Source organism: Ictalurus furcatus, chromosome 2 (assembly GCF_023375685.1).
Source record: "Ictalurus furcatus strain D&B chromosome 2, Billie_1.0, whole genome shotgun sequence".
NCBI classification, from domain to species: Eukaryota; Metazoa; Chordata; class Actinopteri; order Siluriformes; family Ictaluridae; genus Ictalurus; species Ictalurus furcatus.
In genome coordinates this window covers 17,900,605-17,923,229 of record NC_071256.1, presented here as the reverse complement: position 1 = coordinate 17,923,229, position 22,625 = coordinate 17,900,605, and the positions used below count along the sequence as shown (strand labels likewise).

Genomic DNA, 22,625 nt, shown 5'->3' with positions numbered 1-22,625 from the left:
ATTAAAGCCCGGCACCTCACCCTTTTTGGAGGGAATGTCCTTGACTGAGTCAACCACGTGGATGGTGCCTGTGGCTGAGGCTTCACCCATGGCATTATTGACATGACACTCGTACATGCCTGCTGTATCCTTGGTCAGTGGAAAGATCTGAAACACACAGTTATCCATCTTCAATACATACCATGTTTTGCTTTTCTTCATCATGTGTTCAAAAAAGACTGCTGGTGTAGGAATACACTTTTTTCATTTCAAAACCTTCAAAGGAAAAATAGATCCAAGCTCAAAATTCGCACATTCTAACAAAACATTTTCACATTCGAACACCCTCGCATTCACTACTTTACCCCTCACATTCAAGCAAAACACTCACATTTGCACAAATCACTCTCAGATGCGCACAAAAACACTAAAATTCACTACTTCACCTCTCACATTCACACGAAACACTCACACTGACACAACACTAAAATTAATTACTTTACCTTTCACATTCACACAAATCTCATTCATTAATTTACCTCTCACATTCACTCAAAACACTCTTTCACACAAAATGCTAAAATTCACTTCACCTCTCACATTCAAGCAAAACTCACATCTGCACACATCATGCTCACATTCACACAAAACACTAAAATTCACTACTTTACCTCTTATATTAATGCAACACTCATTCACATAGCACATTCGCACAAAACACTCTCAAATGTACTACTTTACCACTCACATTTCCACAAAACCCTCAAAATTTTTAACAATCACTATTTTTACATTACACATTCACAGAAACCCACACATTTGCTACTTTAACTTCTTACGTTCACATAAAATTGACTGTTTTACCCTTCACGTTCACACAAAACGCTCTCCCATTTGTGCAAAACATTCAGCTTCACTACTTTAGCTCTTTCATTCACATAACACATTTGCACTAAACAGTCTCAAATGTACTACTTTACCACTCACATTCACACCACTTACATTTCCACAAAATTAATGCTTTCACAATCACGTATTATTATTATTATTATTATTATTATTATACATTCATATAAACCCACACATTTTGCTACTTTACCTTTTTCATTCACACAAAACACACTCACATTTACACGAGTCATAACCTTGCAATTATACAAAATGCATTCACACAAAACCCTCGTAAATCATTCACACTCACTATTTTTTATATTTCACAAACAAAACAGTCTTGAATTCACATATTGAACTTGTGTGGTGGTTAATGTGAAAGTGTTTTCTCATTTTCTGCATAGGAGAAGAGAAGTCTGGGTAATTGCGACAGCAACAGAAATGATAAGACACTAAAATAAAACAGACTTTTGTGGAGATCGGTATGTGTCATGGCATCAACTGTGGACAAATTTAAAACCACAGGAAAATTATATGCAACATGAACTTAAAACAGTCCCAGGTTGTACGTCAACAGGAAGCCATTTTTTTTTTCAAATGCATTGTTTCTAGCCCAGTAAATAAGGCTAAAACAGGAAATCCTACAGACATCACTGCTCATAAACAATAAATAAGGAATTTCTTCTATATAAAAATACATGGCAAACATGTTTCCTTCCTAATGTTCAACAATTGAAAATTTGATCAGTATAAGATTTATTGTATAATCCACAACAATTATGATTGATTATCAACGTTGTAGGAAATGATACAGACTAATATAGACTCACCAGCACCCATCCGGTGACCTCATGCTTCTCGGGGCCTCCCCTCATCTGGATGGCGAGGTTGTCTTGGTCTCCTGGGAGCAGCTGAGACTTCTTGTTATTGTCTGTGATCTACGAAATGATGTGTATGATGTATCATTCTTTAACAGATTTTTAAAAATGCAGGCAGTTGTTGTGATTTAACAGGAATAAAACACTCGCTGTTATAGGAAATTAATCAACTTTGAGGTGACTCGGATTCACCCTGGTGTTGACTGTTTTCCTAGAACAGCACATCCCAGAGTGTTTATTTATTTATTTATTTATCTCACTGAATAAAGCTTCCTTTACATCTCCTGATCCATATATTTGTGCACTTCCACCATAAAATTGGCAAATGAATCATAATAACTGTCTGTGTTGTTTTTAATGAAATAAGTAAATACAAATTTAATGTTTTTTTCTTATATTTGTGACCCGTTGCGCAGGAATTGTCTTAAAGCTCTCTCCATTGTTTGTTTATTGCCACCGATACACTCTATTTTGTTTTGGCTGATCACTAAAATGCTTCCTCATTCAGGACTCCTCCAGAAAACTGCACAATACATCACTGAGGATGTGTGTGTGTGTGTGTGTTTTGTTGAAAAGGATGCATACCATTATGAATAACGCCATATGGAAACAATACAGCCGGAAAACAAGGGAGGAATTCGGGAGAGGAAGCATAACATCAAACAGCTCTCAAAGCTGTTTAACTTCAGAGCAAACATCCTCAACAGAAATCACTCGGTTCATAGACTAAAACCTTGACTTCCTGTAAACTTCCCGACTGTAAAGTCGGCAGAATGTCTGTTGGCCCAAAAAAATTTATGTTGGTCCATTGTCATTTATTTGTTTTGTTTATTTTTTTTTTTTCTAGAGACCTACTGGGTGTGTTTAAGGATGTTACCTTCCTCCAGGTGAGCACCGGGGTGGGGACGCCGATGGCCTCGCAGCTGAGGAATACCTGAGCACCGGTGACGTTCCAGACCTCACCCGGACCCGTAACAATCACAGGAGCTGAGAGAGGAGAGAAAAAAAATGTGTGAAATCTAAAAAATCTGCTGTGACACGCAGGTCATGTGGTGTGTGTTTATTCATGAATCCTAATACCATCTGAAAGGATGTAATTTCAGACATTTCTGCTAAGGGATGCGGACTTTGAGCTGGTTTGCTCTGTGTGTGTGTGTGTGTGTGTGTGTGTGTGTGTGTGTGTGTGTGTGTGTGTGTGTGTGTGTGTGTGTGTGTGTGTGTGTGTGTGTGTGTGTGTGTGTGTGTGTGTGTGTGTGTGTGTGTGTGTGTGTGTGTGTGTGTGTGTGTGTGTGAGACATAACACTTGGGCGGCTGTGGCTCAGGTGGTAGAGCGGGTTGTCTACTAATCTTAGGGTTGGCGATTCGATTCCTGGCCCACATGACTCCACATGCCAAAGTGTCCTTGGGTAAGACACTGAACCCCAAGTTGCTCCCGATGGCAAGTTAGCGCCTTGCATGGCAGCTCTGTTACCACTGGTGTATGAGTGTGTGTGTGAATGGGTGAATGAGACACAGTGTAAAGCGCTTTGGATAAAAGCGCTATATAAGTGCAGACCATTACATAAGCCCTCTTAACCTTTTCTATGGCACTGATGTCAATCACTGTGACTCATTTCTGTGCAATCTGTTGAATTTGTAAATTCAGGGCTGTCCAGTATGGACAGAATATTGTGATTATATTGTGATCAGTTGACCAATCAGAGCTGAGAATCATGCATACATTTAAAAAAAAATTCTTTTGCGCACCCTGAGGGACAGGGACAGAGAATGTAGCAAGGGAGGGATCGACTGTTTGTAGTCCTGGAGCCTTAGAGACTCTCTTTTGAGGATAGAGCTCAAATGTTTAATTTTCTTTCAATTATTACAAATCTGGCTCTCAATCTGGACTAAATAAAGAGAGGGAACTTCCGATGTCTGTTTACTGAAGAAACTACTCATAACTGTGTTCAGAAAATGTTCTAAATCACGAGTTAGAATGCAAGAAGGCGTGGTCAATTTTTTGAATTATTTTTAAAACAATTTTTACCCATTTGGGTTTTTTGAAAATCCAATTTTAAAATATTTTATTTTAAATAATATTATTTAATGATAAAATAAAACAATAAAAACCCACCAAATATATTTCACAGCTAGATCATTCCATGAATAAATAATTGTGATGATTTTAAATTTAAAAAGTAAAAAAAAAAAAAAAAAAGAGTGTGTGTGTGTGGGGGGGAATCACAGTGTAAATAACATTTGTAACTAATAAAGTTTAGGTTTTTTTGCATTCTAACATTTTTACTGAATTTTTACATTAAATATGTTTTTTTATTTTTCTTATTCATGAGTTAATTTTAATAACTTAATTTCAATTAAAGATTTTCTGTCTGAATTTTTATCAAGTGATTTAATAGCTCTACTTTTAAAGGTTAAGATAAAGTAAAAAGAAAAAAAAAGGAAAAAACAAATTAAACGAAAAAGGCTCATGAAATATATATATATATATATATAAAACTCTCCTTTTATAGAAATGTCTTTAAAAGTTAAATAAAAATGCAATGAAATGAAAGAAAGGAAAAAAAACCACATTCACAATAAAGCACAAATTACATGTCACCGATAACACTTTTTAATGAATATTTTCTTATGTAGGTTATTATCTACACTCACTCCACTGCTCATTAGTTTTGGCCCCCTCACCTTTGGTACACTTGCCCTTGTTGTGGACTTTAATGCCGGTTTTGCCCTGACGCTCGGCGGACGCACTGGCCGCTCGCAGCTCACACACACTCCTGTACTCCACACCGTCCGAGCCGCACACCTCGTAGTTACCGTTTTTGCACACGCACACTCCCGGCTCGGTCTTCTTCTTCAGCTTTTTCTTGTCCTCCTGGGCTTTAACGCACTCGAGACCGCTCGCGCACCGTGTAACCGCAGCACCGCGCGCCCCGCACGGCTCTCCCGGTCCGGCGGCGCACAGCTCGCAGCAGCCACACGCGTCCATCACCCGGAACGCACAGCCCGTAGAGGGCAGCGCGGCGCACGAGCTCGGGTCACAGGGCCCGCAGGAGCGTGGGGCGCGCGTGACAGTAGCGGCGGTCAGCGCCGGGAGAATTATAACCCACAGCATCATGAGACAGAGAACCGGAACACGAGCGCGTCGGTAGCGTCGCGGCACGGATTCTGGTGGTATTGATGGAGTTGAGACCTAGAGCCAGAGTTAACTCCGCCCCCCCTAGACACGCCCACTTTCAACACCATTCCAAATTTACACAGCTACATTAAGGACCTACTGTGGATATTAAAAGTCTACACACCGCTGTTAAAATGGCAGGGTTTCTGTGAAGTAAAAGAATGACACTAAGATAAATCATGTCAGAACTTCTCCCACCTTCATTGTGAAATTACAAAGTATACAAATAAATTCAAATACAATCAGAAACTTTTTGTGAAAAAAAGGAAAGAAAAAAAAAACAAACCAAAAACGTACAATATCCTAGTTGCATAAGTGTGCACACCCCTAAACTAATACTTTGTTGAAGTACCTTTTGATTTTATTACACCGCTCTGTATTTTTGGCTAAGAGTCAATCAGCGTGATACATCTTGACCTGGCAATCTTTTCCCACTCTTTCTTGCAAAAACATTCTACATCTTTCAAATTGTATGGGCATCTCCTGTGCACAGCCTGCTTCAGGTCACCTCACAGATTTTTAGTTAGGATTCAGGTCTGTGCTCTGGCTAGATCATTCAAAAACATTGATCATCTTCTGGTTAAGCCGTTCCTTTGTTGATTTGGATCTTTGCTTTGGGTCGTTGTTGAGCTGAAAGGTGAAATTCCTTTTCATCTTTAGCTTACTAGCAGACACCTGAAGGGTTTGCACTAATATCAGCTGGTATTTGTAGTTATTCATGATTCCCTCCACCTTGAAAAAAAGCCCCAGTTCTGGCTGAAGAAAAGCAGCCATAAAGCATGATGCTGCCAACACCATGCTTCACCGTGGGTATGGTGTTCCTTTGGTGATGTGCTTTCTTATGCACCAAACAAACCTTTTGTAATTATGGAATTATTATACCTTTTGGAATTGGCTTCATCAGACCAGAACACAGTTTGCCACATGGTTTGGCATGATTTAGTTGCGCTTGGATGTTTGGTTTTTTTTTTGTGAGAGAGGGCTTCCGTCTAACCACCCTACCCCATATCCCAGACACGTGAAGAATATGAAAGGATGTTGTCAGATGCAGAGAGTAATCAGTACTTGGCAGATATTCCTACAGCTCCTTTAATGTTGCCTTTGGTCCCTTGGCAGCCTCCCTGGTAAGATTTTTCTTGTCCTTTTATACAGTTTGGAGAAATGTCCTGTTCAAGGTTATGACACTGTGGTGCTCCATTTTCTCCACTTGTTGATGAGGGCCTTCAGTGTTCCATAGTACATCTAATGTTTTGGACATTTTTTAAACCCCTCTCCTGATCTATATCTTTCAACAAGTGAGATAATGTACATGCTTTGTCAGTTCTTTGCAGACCATGGCCTCAGCAGTCAGATGAAACCAAAAAGATGTGGAAAGAAATTCAGAAACAGCTGATCATTATTTGGGGTTAATCAGAATAATTTTCCTAATTTTCCCTAAAAATAGAAAAGATCATATTTATGAAATGAGCGCACCCTGAACTCGGGAACTTTTCCTCCCATTTTTCACCCAACATTCGAATTTCATTAACATGATAATTTTTGGTCATTTGGCATGTTCATTTTCTTTAAGTAAGGCAAAATAAACTTCTTGTCAGTGATAATACAAAAATAATTCATTATAACCCCCCCAAAAAAAACAACACTGTCCCGAAAAAAACCCACTTGATGGCATGTTGCCTTCCAGTCCTCCTTGGATGTTTGTGCATACAAGTTTGAAGGTTGTGATTACACACTTTTATACGGTTGACTGCAATGATTACTGTTATAGACACACCCCCTGTCATAGCGTTTAAGTGCACTCACCCCATAATTATGATATTAATTAATTAACATGACTTGAAACCACATTGTAATCACGACCTCCGAACTCGTACACATGAACTTCCTAGGAGGAATTGAAGGTAGCACAAATTTCAAATTTGAAAATGAATTTCACATTTAAGTATCTATGATTTCAATTCAACAATTCCAAATTAATTACAAGTATAATGCATTTCTGAAGAGGATTCAATCTCTCTATTAATTCATAATTTTGGATTCAACTTCAAAACAACATCTGGAAGGGTGAAAATTGTGAAAAGTTACAGAAGATCATGGATGTGGGATTCTGTCCAGCCAAGATTTACAGGAGGAAAAATGTTTCTCTCATGTTTTAATATAGCAGATAACAAAAACATTTTAACATGATCCTAACCTCTGAAAACATTTTAGCTCATTTATTACTTATTATTATCTTATCTATCCATCCATCTATGATGAATTTAAAAATGAAAATTTATTCCCAAAATGCAAAACAAAAAGTTTAGATAAAGTTTAAAATTAAAACTAAGATAAACTAAAAAAATAACTTTTCAAAATCCTTTTCCACTGATAATTTTCACAACTAAAGCAAAAGAAAGAGGAGGATAGTGAAGAGAAGAGATTTTACCCCCACACAGAGTTAATAGGATGGTTTAGGAGTCTTTTATAAATATTTCTACCTCCACACCAAAACTATGCATTCCAGAAATTCTTCAGTCTTTATGTTTACAGTTTGCTTTTCACCAACGTCCTCCAAGTTGTCCCGGAGAAGAGAAGATAGACGGTGAACGACATTCTGCCGAATCTGACCAGTGATGTTTTGTTTAGTTTATTTAATGTATTTAGCCACGAAGGCAGCAGCGATGTCCCTGTAGGGAGTGTGAGAGTCCGAGTGCGATGGTGGGATTCGGCAGAGAGCGCGGAAACGTGGAGAACGCAGGAGGAGGTTGTGACCTAGACCAATGCAGCTGGAACTGAACCAATACAGAGCCATGGACTAGAGTAGAAAAAGAAAGAGGGAGAAAGAGAAACAGATTTTTTAAAAAAAATACATTTTACAAGTAAAAAAGTGCCTGGATAATCCTACATTCACACGAGCAAGCGACAAAGCGACTGGTGATCATTAATTACTACGTACCTGAGCGACATGGAGCTGCGATTTCAGCGACAAAATGACATTTAAATAGAAATGTTCTCAATTCTTTGGAAATTAAAAAAGTCAAACGAATGATTCCACAGACCAATCCTATGGTGCGCGTGGTCCGACATTTCTTCAGTTCCACACTCACAACTTTAGTTCCTACATCTTCTTCTAAGTATAGAAGAAACTGTGGTTCATCAGTCCCTCAAGGATTTCACGATTTTGCGACAGCAGAAATTAATGCAAAATCAATCAAACTACGTAATATTTGGAGGAGCTTGCGATTTTTCAAAAATCCACAGATTTGGGTCAAGACGCGTCATGTGACGTCATCACAACGCACATTCAGTCAAAGCCCTCATCGATTCACGTGCGTCAAACACGAGTACAGCTAAAAGATCTCATTCACCTACAAACATCACTGTGAAAAAGTGTTCAGAACAATTTCGTGCGATTCAAGTCGTTTTCAAGTTAAATCACAAATTTAACACAGAATCAAGCATTTTTGTCTGCAATAATCACAAAAAAACTCAGCAGTCCTGTACAGAATGTTTCATGTTATCAGGTCACATACGACATCTAATTAGAGAATACAATAATAAAGAAAAATAAAGCTCGGAAGGACGAATCAGAGATCGTTGGTGCTTTGGGTGAGTGTCCATAGCTAGTACAGTTAGCTTGAACTGGCCACGCCCCCATAAAGTGACTACAACAGCAGTCACTTTTGGGATCGTGGCCAGTTCAAGCTAACTGACTACAACCCATAAGAGACAAACTACAAGCTACACTTGTTACTTGGTAAAGTGAACGCAGCAGGGTAAGACATGATTCCAAAAAAAACAAAAAAATTAAACCCAGATTATCTCAAACTGATTAGAACGAATAACACTCATCAAAAGAACATAAGAAAGAATGTATTCAGATATAAAGCAAACATCCTGCTAACTAACAGGCTAATTCACAGTTCAACGTAGTAATGCGCTAACTTTATGCCAAGTTGCCAACGTCTACGGTTTGGTCCTAGGGTTTTTTCCCACGATTTTTTAACCAGTAGATGCCTGAAAATGACAAATGTATATTTTTACGTAGATTTTATTTCACATGAATGAACTCAAAACATTCTCCATTTACATTCACGGCATCTTTTGAAGCAAGAGATTACTAATGTGAAATGGAGGAAAGGGGGCGGGGTTAATATCATAGAGATCGAAATATCTTCGCGATTGTCAGTCATCCCAGATTTATATGTCGAGCTGCTGTTTTTTGATTTTTACTGAGAGGGGGGGAAAGGAAAACTCTTTTTTGCGTATTTTTGAGTAATAACTCATAGCAGCGGAGTACGGCGTTAAAAGTTTGTATGCAAAATGCGTAAAATATGATAGGACTGATTTTGTTAAAACAGCGGACATTCTTAAAAACACACTAACGACACTAACTAGACATGATGTCTAGCGTTTGCGAACGTGACACAAACCTGAGACAAGTGTTGATATTTGTAGCTGACTTTGGCCGCTACACGACTGAAAGCTTTAGCCATAACACGAAAGTAGAACAATAACGTAACCTAGAATATAGATAAATGTTTCAGACGTATCAGACATATCACATGCCTTCTCCCAGGCACGAGCTCTTTCTCCTGCTTTCTCGAGAAGGGGAAATCAGTCTGAGCATCTCTGCTTGTACTCGCCTCTGTTATGTAATGGTATTTATGATTTGTAATGAAGACACAACAGTGTCAGCAAAGATGAAACAGAAAGACAGATAGATAGGAGGAAGTGTGGTGCACAGGGGTTTGATGCACAGAGCTTTAATACCCAAGCATCTGGCATCCATGTTAGATATTTTTTAAAGAATGCATTATAATATAACATTTAATAAACATTGCAGTATGATGTCACTGGTAATAAAATATGCACTGATCCTGATATAATGTCAATATCAAAGCTCCGCATATCGACTGATACATGAACTACTGAAACTACTGATACTGAAACTCATACGATTTTTTTTGATAGTGAAGCACTGACATAAAATTTGTATAATTTTATGAAACATAGAGCTGACATTGCAGTAAAATAACAAAAAACCCAAATAGTCCTGAGGTGCGCTTGGTGATCGTGTAAAAATGATCTACAATTGCCTCATAATTATACGTACGTAACAAACATAAAACGTGTTGTTATTTAACACATTAAAACACGTAATTGTTGATACATTAATAAGTTTTCTGTAAGACATCTAACATTTTACACGTTCTGAAAAAGTCTCCAGTGTCAAAGGTAAAGGTTTCCTGTTTATAGCTACTTTATAGCTAATGTAAGAGATTGTTTCATGGGCGTTCCAGAACATTAAATGTAACTATAAATAGATTATGATGTATGTTGTTCTTTAATAAATAATAATTGTCAGCATTAGAATATCACTGTGGTTTAAGAGCAATATTGCAGTTATTGCTAAATTATACACTTCGTGGTATTGGGCAACGCAGAACAATGTAACTACGTAAAAAGAGCCAGAGATGTTTGGTTATGCAGCTGAAGGCAAAATTTTTGTTTTGCGCCAAAATACATTTCATGCATCTCCGTGTTTTTACTTTAATAAAGAAATAATTCACCATTTCTGCTTACTTGAGATTTCTTTCAACGATTACGAAGAATGACTCAGCTACTTTGTGTAAAAATATGGAAACTGTCAGTCATCACCACATCAGTTCACAGTGGTTCGGACCAAAATCCATCCGATTTCTTATTCGTTATAGCATTGCTACATCCTTTATTGTCCACACACATACACACACACGCACACACGCACACACGCACACACGCACACACACGCACACACGCACACACGCACACACGCACACACGCACACACGCACACACGCACACACACACACACACACACACACACACACACACACACACACACACACGACTGATCACTCACTGAAGGGACGGTGGCGGCTAAAGGAATCATGACTAGAGAGAGTCCTCTGATGAAGTTGGTCACGTACTTCTGGAACTTTGACTGTTCGAGCTTGCTCAGGGCATATACCTGCCAAAAACCACGACAAACACACACGTACATGTGACATCAGAGCATTTTATTCATAATTACATACTATAAAACCATAATACTTGTACAAACAGCTAAACATTCCAAACCAATAAATACAAACCCTGTTCATTTCATGTATCATGTTTGTATATGATACAGTGTATAGTTTGATGTCATAACCATTTTTATCTTCACAAATTTTTGTTTTCTATTTTATTTTTGTTAACATCTTTAATGTTCCAAGTTAAACACACTGACATTTACTATGCTATGGCAATAAAAAAAGAGACAAAAACAGGAATAGGGAACTCCCACCCTTCTTTGAGCTCTATTGTTTATTGAAAGTGTGTGTGTGTGTGTGTGAGAGAGAGAGAGAGAGAGAGAGAGATTTCCTCTTGTCCCATATGAGACACTTTTTCCTCCATTACAGAAAAACATAAAGGAAGACAACACCCCAAAAAACCCCTTTAAAAAAACTATTAAATAATGACATTAAAAGAAAATAATAATTAGATAATTATAATAAATACATGATTAAATTCACACTAAATCATGACCTTAATGGTTTATAATTTAGAAGTATAAATCTAAGAAATCTAGATAGCAATCATTATATTGATACACACACACACACACACACACACACACACACACACACCCTTGATGTGGTTCTCACCTCAGTGATGAGCAGGTTGATGAGACCCAGAGACACGGGGATGATCCAGGTGGAGTCCGGTACCGTGAGGTCCGGAAACCAGAGAGTGCCACCTGCTGCCAGCTCATGCTGCAATCCTACACACACAACACACACACACTCATATGTTTAGTTTTCATTCCTACAAATCTCAAGGAATGGCAAAAATTTGAAAAGCCCTAAACACACTTATACACAGAATTAGGTTCAGTATTTAAAATGGCCGAGTGGACGAAAGCGGAATGTTCCAGATGTTAGCCAAGGTTTAGCCTGACAAGAAAAGTAAGCCGAGCTACAAGAAATCGCTATGCATTGTAGTGCCTCAATTTTACACTGGTGCATTATGGGTAAATGCACTATCCAAGGAATATAATTTATCCTCAGATAATTTGGCCAAGACTACAAACTGGCCGCCGTGGTGAAAAGGCGTATGTGAGAAAGATGAAAAAGATGGGGGGAAAAAAGCTTTATCCCAAATTATTGCCGCCCACGGTACTTTAAATTGAAGGAAATTCAGGCATGTTAATTATGTTAGCGATTTATTATACTTTACGCCACACGTAAATCCCAGAGGAGGTGATTTACCAGACGGAATGTGTTCCAAACCCACGCTGATGTTACGCAGGGCGAGAGAGACGCACACCCACATGGGCAACTGCACCCAGACGAGCAAACTGGCCTTGAACGGGTGGCAGTTGTCCCTCACGTACAGCTCAGACACGATCTGCCGCAGATTCTTCTTAAAATGGTACCTGTATAGCAACAAAATCTGAAATATAACTTGTTCACGAAATGCAGTATAAATCTAAATGTATTTTATGCACAGTTCATTCATTTTATGCACAATATTTCTGATCGGACGTTCTGACCTGATTTGAATTCTCATGGTTAACCTCAGTTAGCTAAATACTACATGCGAAAGTAATTAGCAGCTAGCATTAGTTCTTATGGTTGAATTTAGTTATTTGATTTATATAATGCAACCTGACAGACAGTGTAGGTAATTACTAGCTAGCATTCTGATAGTTACATTTATATAGCCAACACAGCACAGCCTGACAGACTGCATAATTGCTATCTAGAATGAGTTAGAAGCTCGCTAACATGACCTGACAGACAGTGCAATTTATAATACCTAGCTAACTATGTTAGCCAATTTACTCTTTGATTTAAAAGCTAATCATATTCAAAATGGCTGCTTACCTGCACGTTTTCTCAGACCAGCCCTTCTCCTTGGCCCTGATGGAGATCTCGTAGCGTAACCGTTGTGCTAACTCTGCTATTTCCTTCTGCAAGGCTTCGATCTGGCTGAGAAAAAGACGATCCTGTAGTTATTCGCGACCCATATTACTGAATCAGCTCACAAGTACCCACTTCTAGTGCAAAGACAGCGATAAAATACAAAAATCTCACTGATCTGAATTCAGCTCAATGACGTGTTTATTAGAGCGCTTGCTAAGTCACAAAACACTTAGCCAAGCACTGATCCCAGATCAGCACTACCAGCTCAATGATATAAAATGACATCAATTTTATGACAACAGCAATTGTACTTTCTTTAATAATATGAAAGAATGTATTACAATGTGCAAAAAAAGATCTACAAGGCGAAAAAAAAACAGATTAACAGCATTATCCTGAGAAATGTGACCCATGACTCTTGAACGCTTTTTGAACGACGGCCAAAAGTGAGAGATTAAAAACAGCAACGGTGGCGTGGGAAAATAGAAGAGCTACTGGGAACAGCATGATTGTGAGAACACAGGCATAAACACAGATTCTTCTGTGAACCATTTTATGATGCATGAAAAAAAAATAAAAATCAGGAGAGTCCTGAACACAAACAGTGCAGATGTGTAGGACAAGAAGGAGATAAACATCTTATTCACAGATGGTCGGAGCTGTAAGCTTGACCTGTTTACTTCACTCCATCACAGACATTCATAAACATGCGAGGGAGGGAAAGAAACAATTTTCTACAAAACATGAAGGATGACATCGCTAAATACAGTGAGCGAGTCAAATTAGAGAGAGGTACAAAAAATGTCCAAAACATTAGATGCACTATGGAACACTGAAGGCCCTCATCAACAAGTGGAGAAAATGGAGCACCACAGTGCCATAACCTTGAACAGGACATTTCTCCAAACTGTATAAAAGGACAAGAAAAATCTTACCAGGGAGGCTGCCAAGGGACCAACGGCAACATTAAAGGAGCTGTAGGAATATCTGCCAAGTACTGATTACTCTCTGCATCTGACAACATCCTTTCATATTCTTCACATGTCTGGGATATGGGGTAGGGTGGTTAGACGGAAGCCCTCTCTCACAAAAAAAACAAACAAACATCCAAGCCCAACTAAATCATGCCAAACCATGTGGCAAACTGTGTTCTGGTCTGATGAGGCCAATTCCAAAAGGTATAATAATTCCATAATTACAAAAGGTTTGTTTGGTGCATAAGAAAGAACATCACCAAAGGAACACCATACCCACGGTGAAGCATGGTGGTGGCAGCATCATGCTTTAGGGCTGCTTTTCTTCAGCCAGAACTGGGGCTTTTTTTCAAGGTGGAGGGAATCATGAATAACTATAAATACCAGCTGATATTAGTGCAAACCCTTCAGGTGTCTGCTAGTAAGCTAAAAATGAAAAGGAATTTCACCTTTCAGCTCGACAACGACCCAAAGCAAACATCCAAATCAACAAAGGAACGGCTTAACCAGAAGATGATCAATGTTTTTGAATGATCTAGCCAGAGCACAGACCTGAATCCTAACTAAAAATCTGTGAGGTGACCTGAAGCAGGCTGTGCACAGGAGATGCCCGTACAATTTGAAAGATGTAGAATGTTTTTCAAGAAAGAGTGGGAAAATATTGCCAGGTCAAGATGTATCACACTGATCGACTCTTAGCCAAAAGGACAAAGCAGTGTAATAAAATCTACCTCCACAGTGCCTCTGTAGAAGGTGGTGGTAGTCTGGCTCTCTTTAGTTTCCTGGGGAAGTGGAGACGTTGTTGTGCCTTCTTAACTGTAGAGTTTGTGTTGAGAGACCATGTGAGGTCATCAGAGAGGTGCGCACCAAGAAATTTGGTGCTCCTATCCCTCTCCACCATGGAGCCATTGATAAGCAGTGGGCATCCTGCTAAAATCTACAACCATCTTTTTTTTTGTTCTACATTAAGAGACAGGTTGTTTTCACTGCACCATCTCACCAGTTGCTCCACTTCCTCTCTGTATGATGTTTCATCATTTTCGCTGATAAGGCCCACCATAAGCGAACTTGATGATATGATTGGATTCAGACTTGGCAGAACAGTCATGGGAGAGCAGCGTGAACAGCAGTGGGCTGAGTACATAGCCCTGGGGGGCACCTGTGCTCAGCATGATGGTGCCTGATGTTCTGCTGCCAATGCACACTATCTGTGGTCTCTCTGTCAGAAAGTCGAGAATCCAATTACAGAGGGAGGTGTCAAGGCCCAGGAGGAGGAATTTCTTATAAAGTGCCCTTAGTGTCCAGGTGTGATAGAGCTGAGTGCAGTGAGTGTGAGATGATGTCGTCAGTGGAGAGGTTGGGGCGGTATGCAAACTGGAGTGGGTCCAGTGAGGCAGTGAGGACGGATTTGATGCATCTCATGACTAGTCGTTTGAAGCACTTCATCATAATAGGAGTCAGTGCCACAGGGCGATAATCATTTAGACATGTCACAGTTGACTTCTTTAGCACTGGGATGATGGTGTTTTTTTTTAAAGCTTATGGGGACTACAGCTTGGCTCAGGGAGAGGTTGAAAATGTCTATGAGGACATCTGCCAGCTGATTAGTACAGTCCTTGAGCATGCGCCCTGGTATGCTATCTGGGCTTGCAGCTTTGTGTGGGTTAACTCTGGACAGGATCCTTCTCACGTCAGCTGAGTCCAGACAGAGTACCTGCTCCTTGGGGGAGTGGTACTTACATGCTGGTTTGTCATTTAGAGCTTCAAACCATGTATAGAAGTTGCTGAGCATGTCAGGAAGGTGTGTGTCACTAACATTGGCCTGTGGTGTAATTCTGTAGTCTGTTAAGGCCTGGATGCCCTGCTACATGTGCCTGGTGTCTCTGGTATCACAGAAGTTTTTGGTAATCCTCTGTGCATACTGGTGTTTAGCTTTCTTGATGGCCCAGGAAAGCTCAGCCCTTTCTTTCCTGAGAGCCACTCTATCTCCCGACCTGAAGGCAGTGTCTCGTACCCTCAGCAGGGTACGGACTTAACCCTCAGCCACAGCTTCTGGTTGGCTCGTGTGGTGATGTGCTTCACAAGAGTGATATCATCAATGCACTTCTCTATGTACCCAGTCACAGAGTCAGTGTATTCATCTATGCATGTGTGCTAGTCATAGGTAGCTGCTTCCTTATACATGTTCCAGTCTCTGCTTTCCAAGCAGTCCTGCAGGGCTGAAATGGCTCCTTCTGATGAAATGGCCAGATTCTTATGGTTCTGTGTGTTGGCTTGGAGCGTTTCCGCAGTGGTTTGTACACTGGGAGTAGCATAACACAAAGATGATCTGAGAAGCCAAGGAGGGGGTGGGGTATGGCCTTGTATGCTGCACAGATGTTGGTGTAAACTAAATCCAGCATATTATCTCCTCTTGTGGCAAAGTTCACATGCTGTTAGAACTTGGGCACTACAGACTTTAGGTTGGCATGGTTAAAGTTGCCGGCAACAATGAGAAAACCATCAGGATGGGCTGTTTATTGCTCACTAATGGCACCGTAGAAAAGGATATTAAGATATATGCTGTTATTATGCATGCAACATTTGTTTTCTTTCTTTAATAAAGCTGATCCTAATTTCCTTTCTTTTTTTGTGCTACTGTAACTAAATAAAAGCTCACCTCCAAGTAGAAATGAGAACTCTAGAAATGAGAAAAACAGGATTTAACAAAAAGACAAAACTGAACAGCCCTTTTTTTTTTTAAACTTTTTTTTTTTTTTTAAAGTAAGCTAATTTAATTTCAGGGCCAGAAACATACAAAACTGAAGCCTGAAAAGAGGAAACTAGTAAGATCTACTGCATGGCGATTTCACAGATCATGTTTATTTTCCATGCAATTTTTGAAATTATATGATTATTTGAGGTCTAGGACCACTTTTAATCATTACAAACTGCCCCTTTAACTTAAAAAAAAAAGTCATGTCCAGAACTGTCAGGAATGAAAAGTTAACTCTGTAGAGGTTTCCATTCGGAAGTTTGTTTCTTAAACTAAACAACTTTAGGGACACTTGATACTATTATGGCTACATGATAAGGATAAAAACATCATACTGAGATTATATTACTAATATACTGTGTGTGTCTTGTGATATATTTAAACAAAGTAATGAGCTCGTGATCTGTCACGGTTACATTTAAAAGTGCAACTGTCGATTTTATTTCTTTCTTTCTCGTATAAAAAAAATCCTAGAAAATATGTAAAAATGTGATAAGAAATAATGGTTTAAGCAGTGTCCTGAGCAGAAGTTTATTAAGGTGCTGAGTAAAAAACGTTTGGAAAACTGACTTCTGGTCGGAATGCTTGTTTGTGTTTGGATACGCCTCTCGTCAGTCATTTAATACATGACGGGCCACTGTAGATCTTGGGGGCGGAGCTACAGTGTACTTTTAACCAAAATAAATTGTTGATCACAATTCTATCAAAATACCAACAGAAATCTTTTTGAAACTTGTTTTGACCAATGCGTAAAAAATGCATCATGCAGATCGAGATCCTATAAAGCAAGTGTTTAGTAAGTACACGAGACGAGACCTTTGCGATGATAGCAGCCTGGTAGACGGCGAGCGGCAGAGTGACGACAGTGCGCAGTGCCAGCGTAGTGCAGATGATCCCCGCCCACCACGGCAGCATCGTTGTCTGCTGGCTGGAGATCAGGAGCTGCTCGGTGAAGTGGACAGGAGCAGAATCCGCCACACTCTCATACCATCCGGAACCGGTCGTGCTCACGCGCCGCACACAGTGCAGGTACAAAGCTGGCATGAGCGTGACGCTTCTGGAGCTGAGAGAGGGAGCAGTTCGGGGTGTTGAGTCTGTTCTGAACACGACCTGGGAGATGCATCTCACCTGGGGGTTTCTTGTCCTCTGGACGCCATGGAAACCTGACCTTAAGGATCCAGGAATGGAGAGTTTCAACCATGTCATGGTCGAGAGCCTGAGAGAAACATGACAAATGTATGGTGTTAAAACAAAATTGACATGACAGGCCATTAATAAGAGGAGAACTGCAACAAATAATCGAGAAACATGAAAAAAAAAATTAAATACTACTACTACTACTACTACTACTAATAATAATAATAATAATAATAATAGGAATTGTCTGAGACAAATTTCTTTATCACTTACAGTATCTCACAAAAGTGAGTACACCCCTCACATTTTTGTAAATATTTGATTATATCTTTTCATGTGACAACACTGAAGAAATGACACTTTGCTACAATGTAAAGTAGTGAGTGTACAGCTTGTGTAACAGTGTAAATTTGCTGTCCCCTCAAAATAACACAACACACAACCATTAATGTCTAAACCGCTGGCAACAAAAGTGAGTACATCCCTAAGTGAAAATGTACAAATTGGGCCCAAAGTGTCAATATTTTGTTCGGCCACCATTATTTTCCAGCACTGCCTTAACCCTCTTGGGCATGGAGTTCACCAGAGCATCACAGGTTGCCACTGGAGTCCTCTTCCACTCCTCCATGATGACATCACGGAGCTGGTGGATGTTAGAGACCCTGTGCTCCTCCACCTTCCATTTCAGGTTGCCCCACAGATGCTCAATAAGGTTTAGGTCTGGAGACATGCTTGGCCAGTCCATCACCTTCACCCTCATCTTCCTTTACCTTTAGCAAGGCAGTGTTCGTCTTGGAGGTGTGTTTGGGGTCGATATCATGCTGGGATTATGCTCTGCTTCAGTATGTCACAGTACATGTTGGCATTCAAGGTTCCCTCAATGAACTGTAGCTCCCCAGTGCCGGCAGCACTCATGCAGCCCCAGACCATGACACTCCCATCACCATGCTTGACTGTAGGCAAGACACACTTGTCTTTGTACTTCTCACCTGGTTGCCGCCACACACGCTTGACACCATCTGGACCAAATAAGTTTATCTTGGTCTTATCAGACCACAGGACATGGTTCCAGTAATCCATGTCCTTAGTCTGCTTGTCTTCAGCAAACTATTTGCAGGCTTTCTTGTGCATCATCTTTAGAAGAGGCTTCCTTCTGGGATGATAGCCATGCAGACCAATTTGATACAGTGTGCGGCGTATGGTCTGAGCACTGACAGGCTGACCCCCCACCCCTTCAACCTCTGCAGCAATGCTGGCAGCACTCATACGTCTATTTCCCAAAGACAACCTCTGGATATGACGCTGAGCACATGCACTCAACTTCTTTGGTCGACCATGGCGAGGCCTGTTCTGAGTGGAACCTGTCCTGTTAAACCACTGTATAGTCTTGGCCACCGTGCTGCAGCTCAGTGTCAGGGTCTTGGCAATCTTCTTATAGCCTAGGCCATCTTTATGTAGAGCAATAATTCTTTTTTCAGATCCTCAGAGAGTTCTTTGCCATGGTGCCATGTTGAACTTCCAGTGACTAGTATGAGGGAGTGTGAGAGCGATGACACCAAATTTAATACACCTGCTCCCCATTCACACCTGAGACCTTGTAACACTAACAAGTCACATGACACCGGGGAGGGAAAATGGCTAATTGGGCCCAATTTGGACATTTTCACTTAGGGGTGTTCTCACTTTTGTTGCCAGAGGTTTAGACATTAATGGCTGTGTGTTGAGTTATTTTGAGGGGACAGCAAATTTACACTGTTACACAAGCTGTACACTCACTACTTTACATTGTAGCAAAATGCCATTTCTTCAGTGTTGTCACATGAAAATATATAATCAAATATTTACAAAAATGTGAGGGGTGTACTCACTTTTGTGAGATACTGTAGTTGGTCTAGGTTATAAAGCACACTATGCCATGCACTACATTACATCACCATAAGTAGCGAAACTAAATCAATAACAGTATTTAAACTAGTTGATAAACACTATGGTTTAATTTTATTTAACATCAACAACATATATATTTTTTTAAATATTTTTGCTATTTAGTAGGGCTGAACAAAATGACAATATAATAATGATACTGCTATCAATTATATCTTAATATACTTTATTGACACATTTGAAATATATTGTGATTAATATACAAAAATATATATTTTTGTATATTAACTTATTGACAAATTGAGTGGAAGCAGCTAATTAGATACAAATCCTAAAATTGTAAAATGTTCATATGTTAAATTTCTTTTCCTTTTCAGGGTTAAATAAGCACATTTAAATAATAAAAATAATAATAATAATAATAATAATAATAATAATAATGCTTTCATTAAACTGAACATTAAATAAATCATCAAGCAGTTTGTGACAAATATCGACCCACCCCTTGTATTTAAAACTTTTATTTTAATCAATTAATCAGAAAGAATGTTCATAAGATTAATTGATTATGCAAATGGTTGATATTTTGATAAAACAAGAAATTCGAAAATAATAAAATACAATAAAATGCTCTAACACAAATACATCGTTTTAATAAGCAACGCAGCTTGGTTATTATTAGTTATTTACAATTACAAAACTAAAAGGCAAAGTGCATCTTGCAAACTCAGTGAGATTCACAGACAGCCTGTTAATCCAAACCTCAAACTCCAAATACCTACTTCTCCCTGAAATATCTCTAATATTTAAAACAAGCGCCATCCAGAATGAACTGAGCTAGCTCTAAAATGCTAAGTACGCTAAACAAACCGGAGCAATCCTCACCTTCCGACGTTATTCCACATCTAATACAAAACACGCGATCACATGCTCTAATAATTTAATAAACAGCGCATTATTATCTACCAACAGCTGACACTTTAGCCCGGTAAATGTCAGTGCACCGTGACAGGTCGGCGCACAGATATGACGCAATTTGTGTGAGCCTAGTTACATTACGGACGCTTCCGCCTTGTTCTACTGTTGTTATAGTGAGAGGACGAACTTCCAATCAAAAAAGGCGCGTGTGATGCATTAGCCAACTCTAGAGCAGGAGGCGGGAAAAATGTCTCCTTTTGATTTATTGACAATTTGATTTAATTTAATGTAACTTTTATACAGCCATAGCGTTCATGCGAATGATTCAAGCGACTAATATTAGTGTACAGAACATTTTTAATCGTTTGTGTAAATATAGACAGTGTTAAAATAAATAAATAAAATAAGGAACACATCGCCACCTGCTGGACACAAACATTCTTTCATTGGTTACGTAAATTTATTGACAATATTTCATCACTGTGTATCATCGTTGTAGGCTAGATATGTGATATTACATTTTAAGAAACATAATTTATTCTATTAATAATTCTATGTAATATATAAACTTGGACTTGGTTTTTTTTTATGTCCTACAAGTATAAGAAAAACATTTTTGTTGTTTGAAATCTCAATTCTAATTGGTCAGCTGGTCTTATACAATTGTTTTGTTATATTTTTAATTCATTAGACCTTATCATTTCCATTTTAGTCTACATATATGGATGAAAAAATAATGATGTATAATGGTTGATATGGCAAGGTTTAATAAATGTTAAATAAACGTCTCCTTACAGAAAATGTTTATTTAACATTTATGGAAGGAGTCTCCTGCGTCAGTGCTTTGCAACAGTCAAGTAAAGCTGTAACTTTAAATCATCATTTATTTGTATAATTTACTTTAACAGAGGGGAAAAAATGAACGGTGAGGGAACGAATGCTATAGCTGCTATAACTTTTTTTCACGCAGAGGTTCCACAAAATTAAATGTAACCATAAATTGAGTGTGACATAAGTATGACATGTCATTCTTTAATTAATAAAAGTTTAAATTGTTGACAAATCGATGTGGTGTAAGAGGCATACAGAAATAGGTTATGCAATAGAAATGTAATCAACTGATTTTCCAATAACGTTTTATTGTAATCAGCCAATTGTGTGGCAGCAGTGCAGTGCATAACATCATACAGATATGGCCAGCAGCTTTGGGTAAAGTTCACATCAACCATCAGAATGGGCAAAAATGTGATCTCAGTGACTTTGACCTTGGCATGGTTGTTGGTGCCAGATGGGCTGGTTTAAGTCTTTGTATAACTGCTGATCTCCTAAGATTTTCACGCACAACAGTCTCTAGAGTTTATTCAGAATGGTGCAATAAAGAAAAAACATCCAGTGTGCAGCAGTTCTGTGGAGGAAAAACCTTGCTGATGAGGTCAACAGAGAATGGCCAGACTTGTTTCAGCAAACATAAAGGCTACAGTAACTCAGATAAGCACTCTGTACAATAGCGATGACACTGAGGTGAATGGGCTACAACAGAAGAAGACAATGTCTGGTTCCACTTCTATCAGCCAAGAATAGAAAGCTGAAGCTGTAGTGGGCACAGGTTACCAAAACTGGACAGCTGAACACTGGAAAAATGTAGCCTGGTCACAGATGGTAGGATCAGAATTTGGCACCAACAAGCCAAATTCATGGACCCAACCTGCCTTGTGTCAACAGTCCAGGCTGGTGGCAGCCTACACAAACACTAATGCTAGACAGCGTTAAGCCTGGTTTATACTCGAAGCGTCCACAATAGCGCGATGGATCGCGCGGTAAAAAAAACAACAAAAAACAATAATAATACGTCATCGCGGAATGGGCGGTCCAGCGCATGGCGGTCTGCACGGCATCTTTTATAACTTGCCACGCGGAGCCGGATCCGGAAATTGAATGACTTCGAAGTGACTCTTACCGAACGGTACGATTGTACAGGCATCTCTATGATACATCCATGCGGGACCATAGAGATAGCCAGATGGCACAAAATTCATGGAAAGGTTTTAAAAATAGGGATTTCGATTTGCTTTGTATATACTGCTGAAAGAATAAAGCCAAA

General features: G+C 39.2%; 2 protein-coding genes across 2 annotated transcripts in view; both read right to left on the bottom strand.

Moving 5' to 3' along the window:
• The window catches only part of igfbp7 (insulin-like growth factor binding protein 7), a 7,248-nt gene extending 2,282 nt beyond the window's left edge, over window positions 1-4,966 (bottom strand). Inside the window, exons 1-4 of the mRNA XM_053651679.1 lie at window positions 4,431-4,966; window positions 2,626-2,735; window positions 1,701-1,808; window positions 21-147 (exon numbers count right to left, since the gene is read on the bottom strand). Coding sequence (XP_053507654.1) covers window positions 21-147; window positions 1,701-1,808; window positions 2,626-2,735; window positions 4,431-4,863 — 778 coding nt within the window. The 5' untranslated portion in view covers window positions 4,864-4,966. The remainder of the gene's footprint in view (window positions 1-20; window positions 148-1,700; window positions 1,809-2,625; window positions 2,736-4,430) is intronic.
• Window positions 4,967-6,347: 1,381 nt separating this feature from the next.
• LOC128624204 (cytochrome c oxidase assembly protein COX18, mitochondrial) lies at window positions 6,348-20,950 on the bottom strand. The gene is made up of 7 exons (XM_053651666.1): window positions 20,492-20,950; window positions 17,402-17,801; window positions 12,818-12,918; window positions 12,200-12,366; window positions 11,597-11,712; window positions 10,810-10,917; window positions 6,348-7,720 (listed from the first exon to the last, which is right to left on the bottom strand). Exons 1-7 carry the CDS (start codon window positions 20,509-20,511, stop codon window positions 7,553-7,555), a joined length of 1,080 nt encoding a protein of 359 aa, XP_053507641.1. The 5' UTR covers window positions 20,512-20,950; the 3' UTR covers window positions 6,348-7,552.
• Between the last annotated feature and the right edge of the window lie 1,675 nt (window positions 20,951-22,625).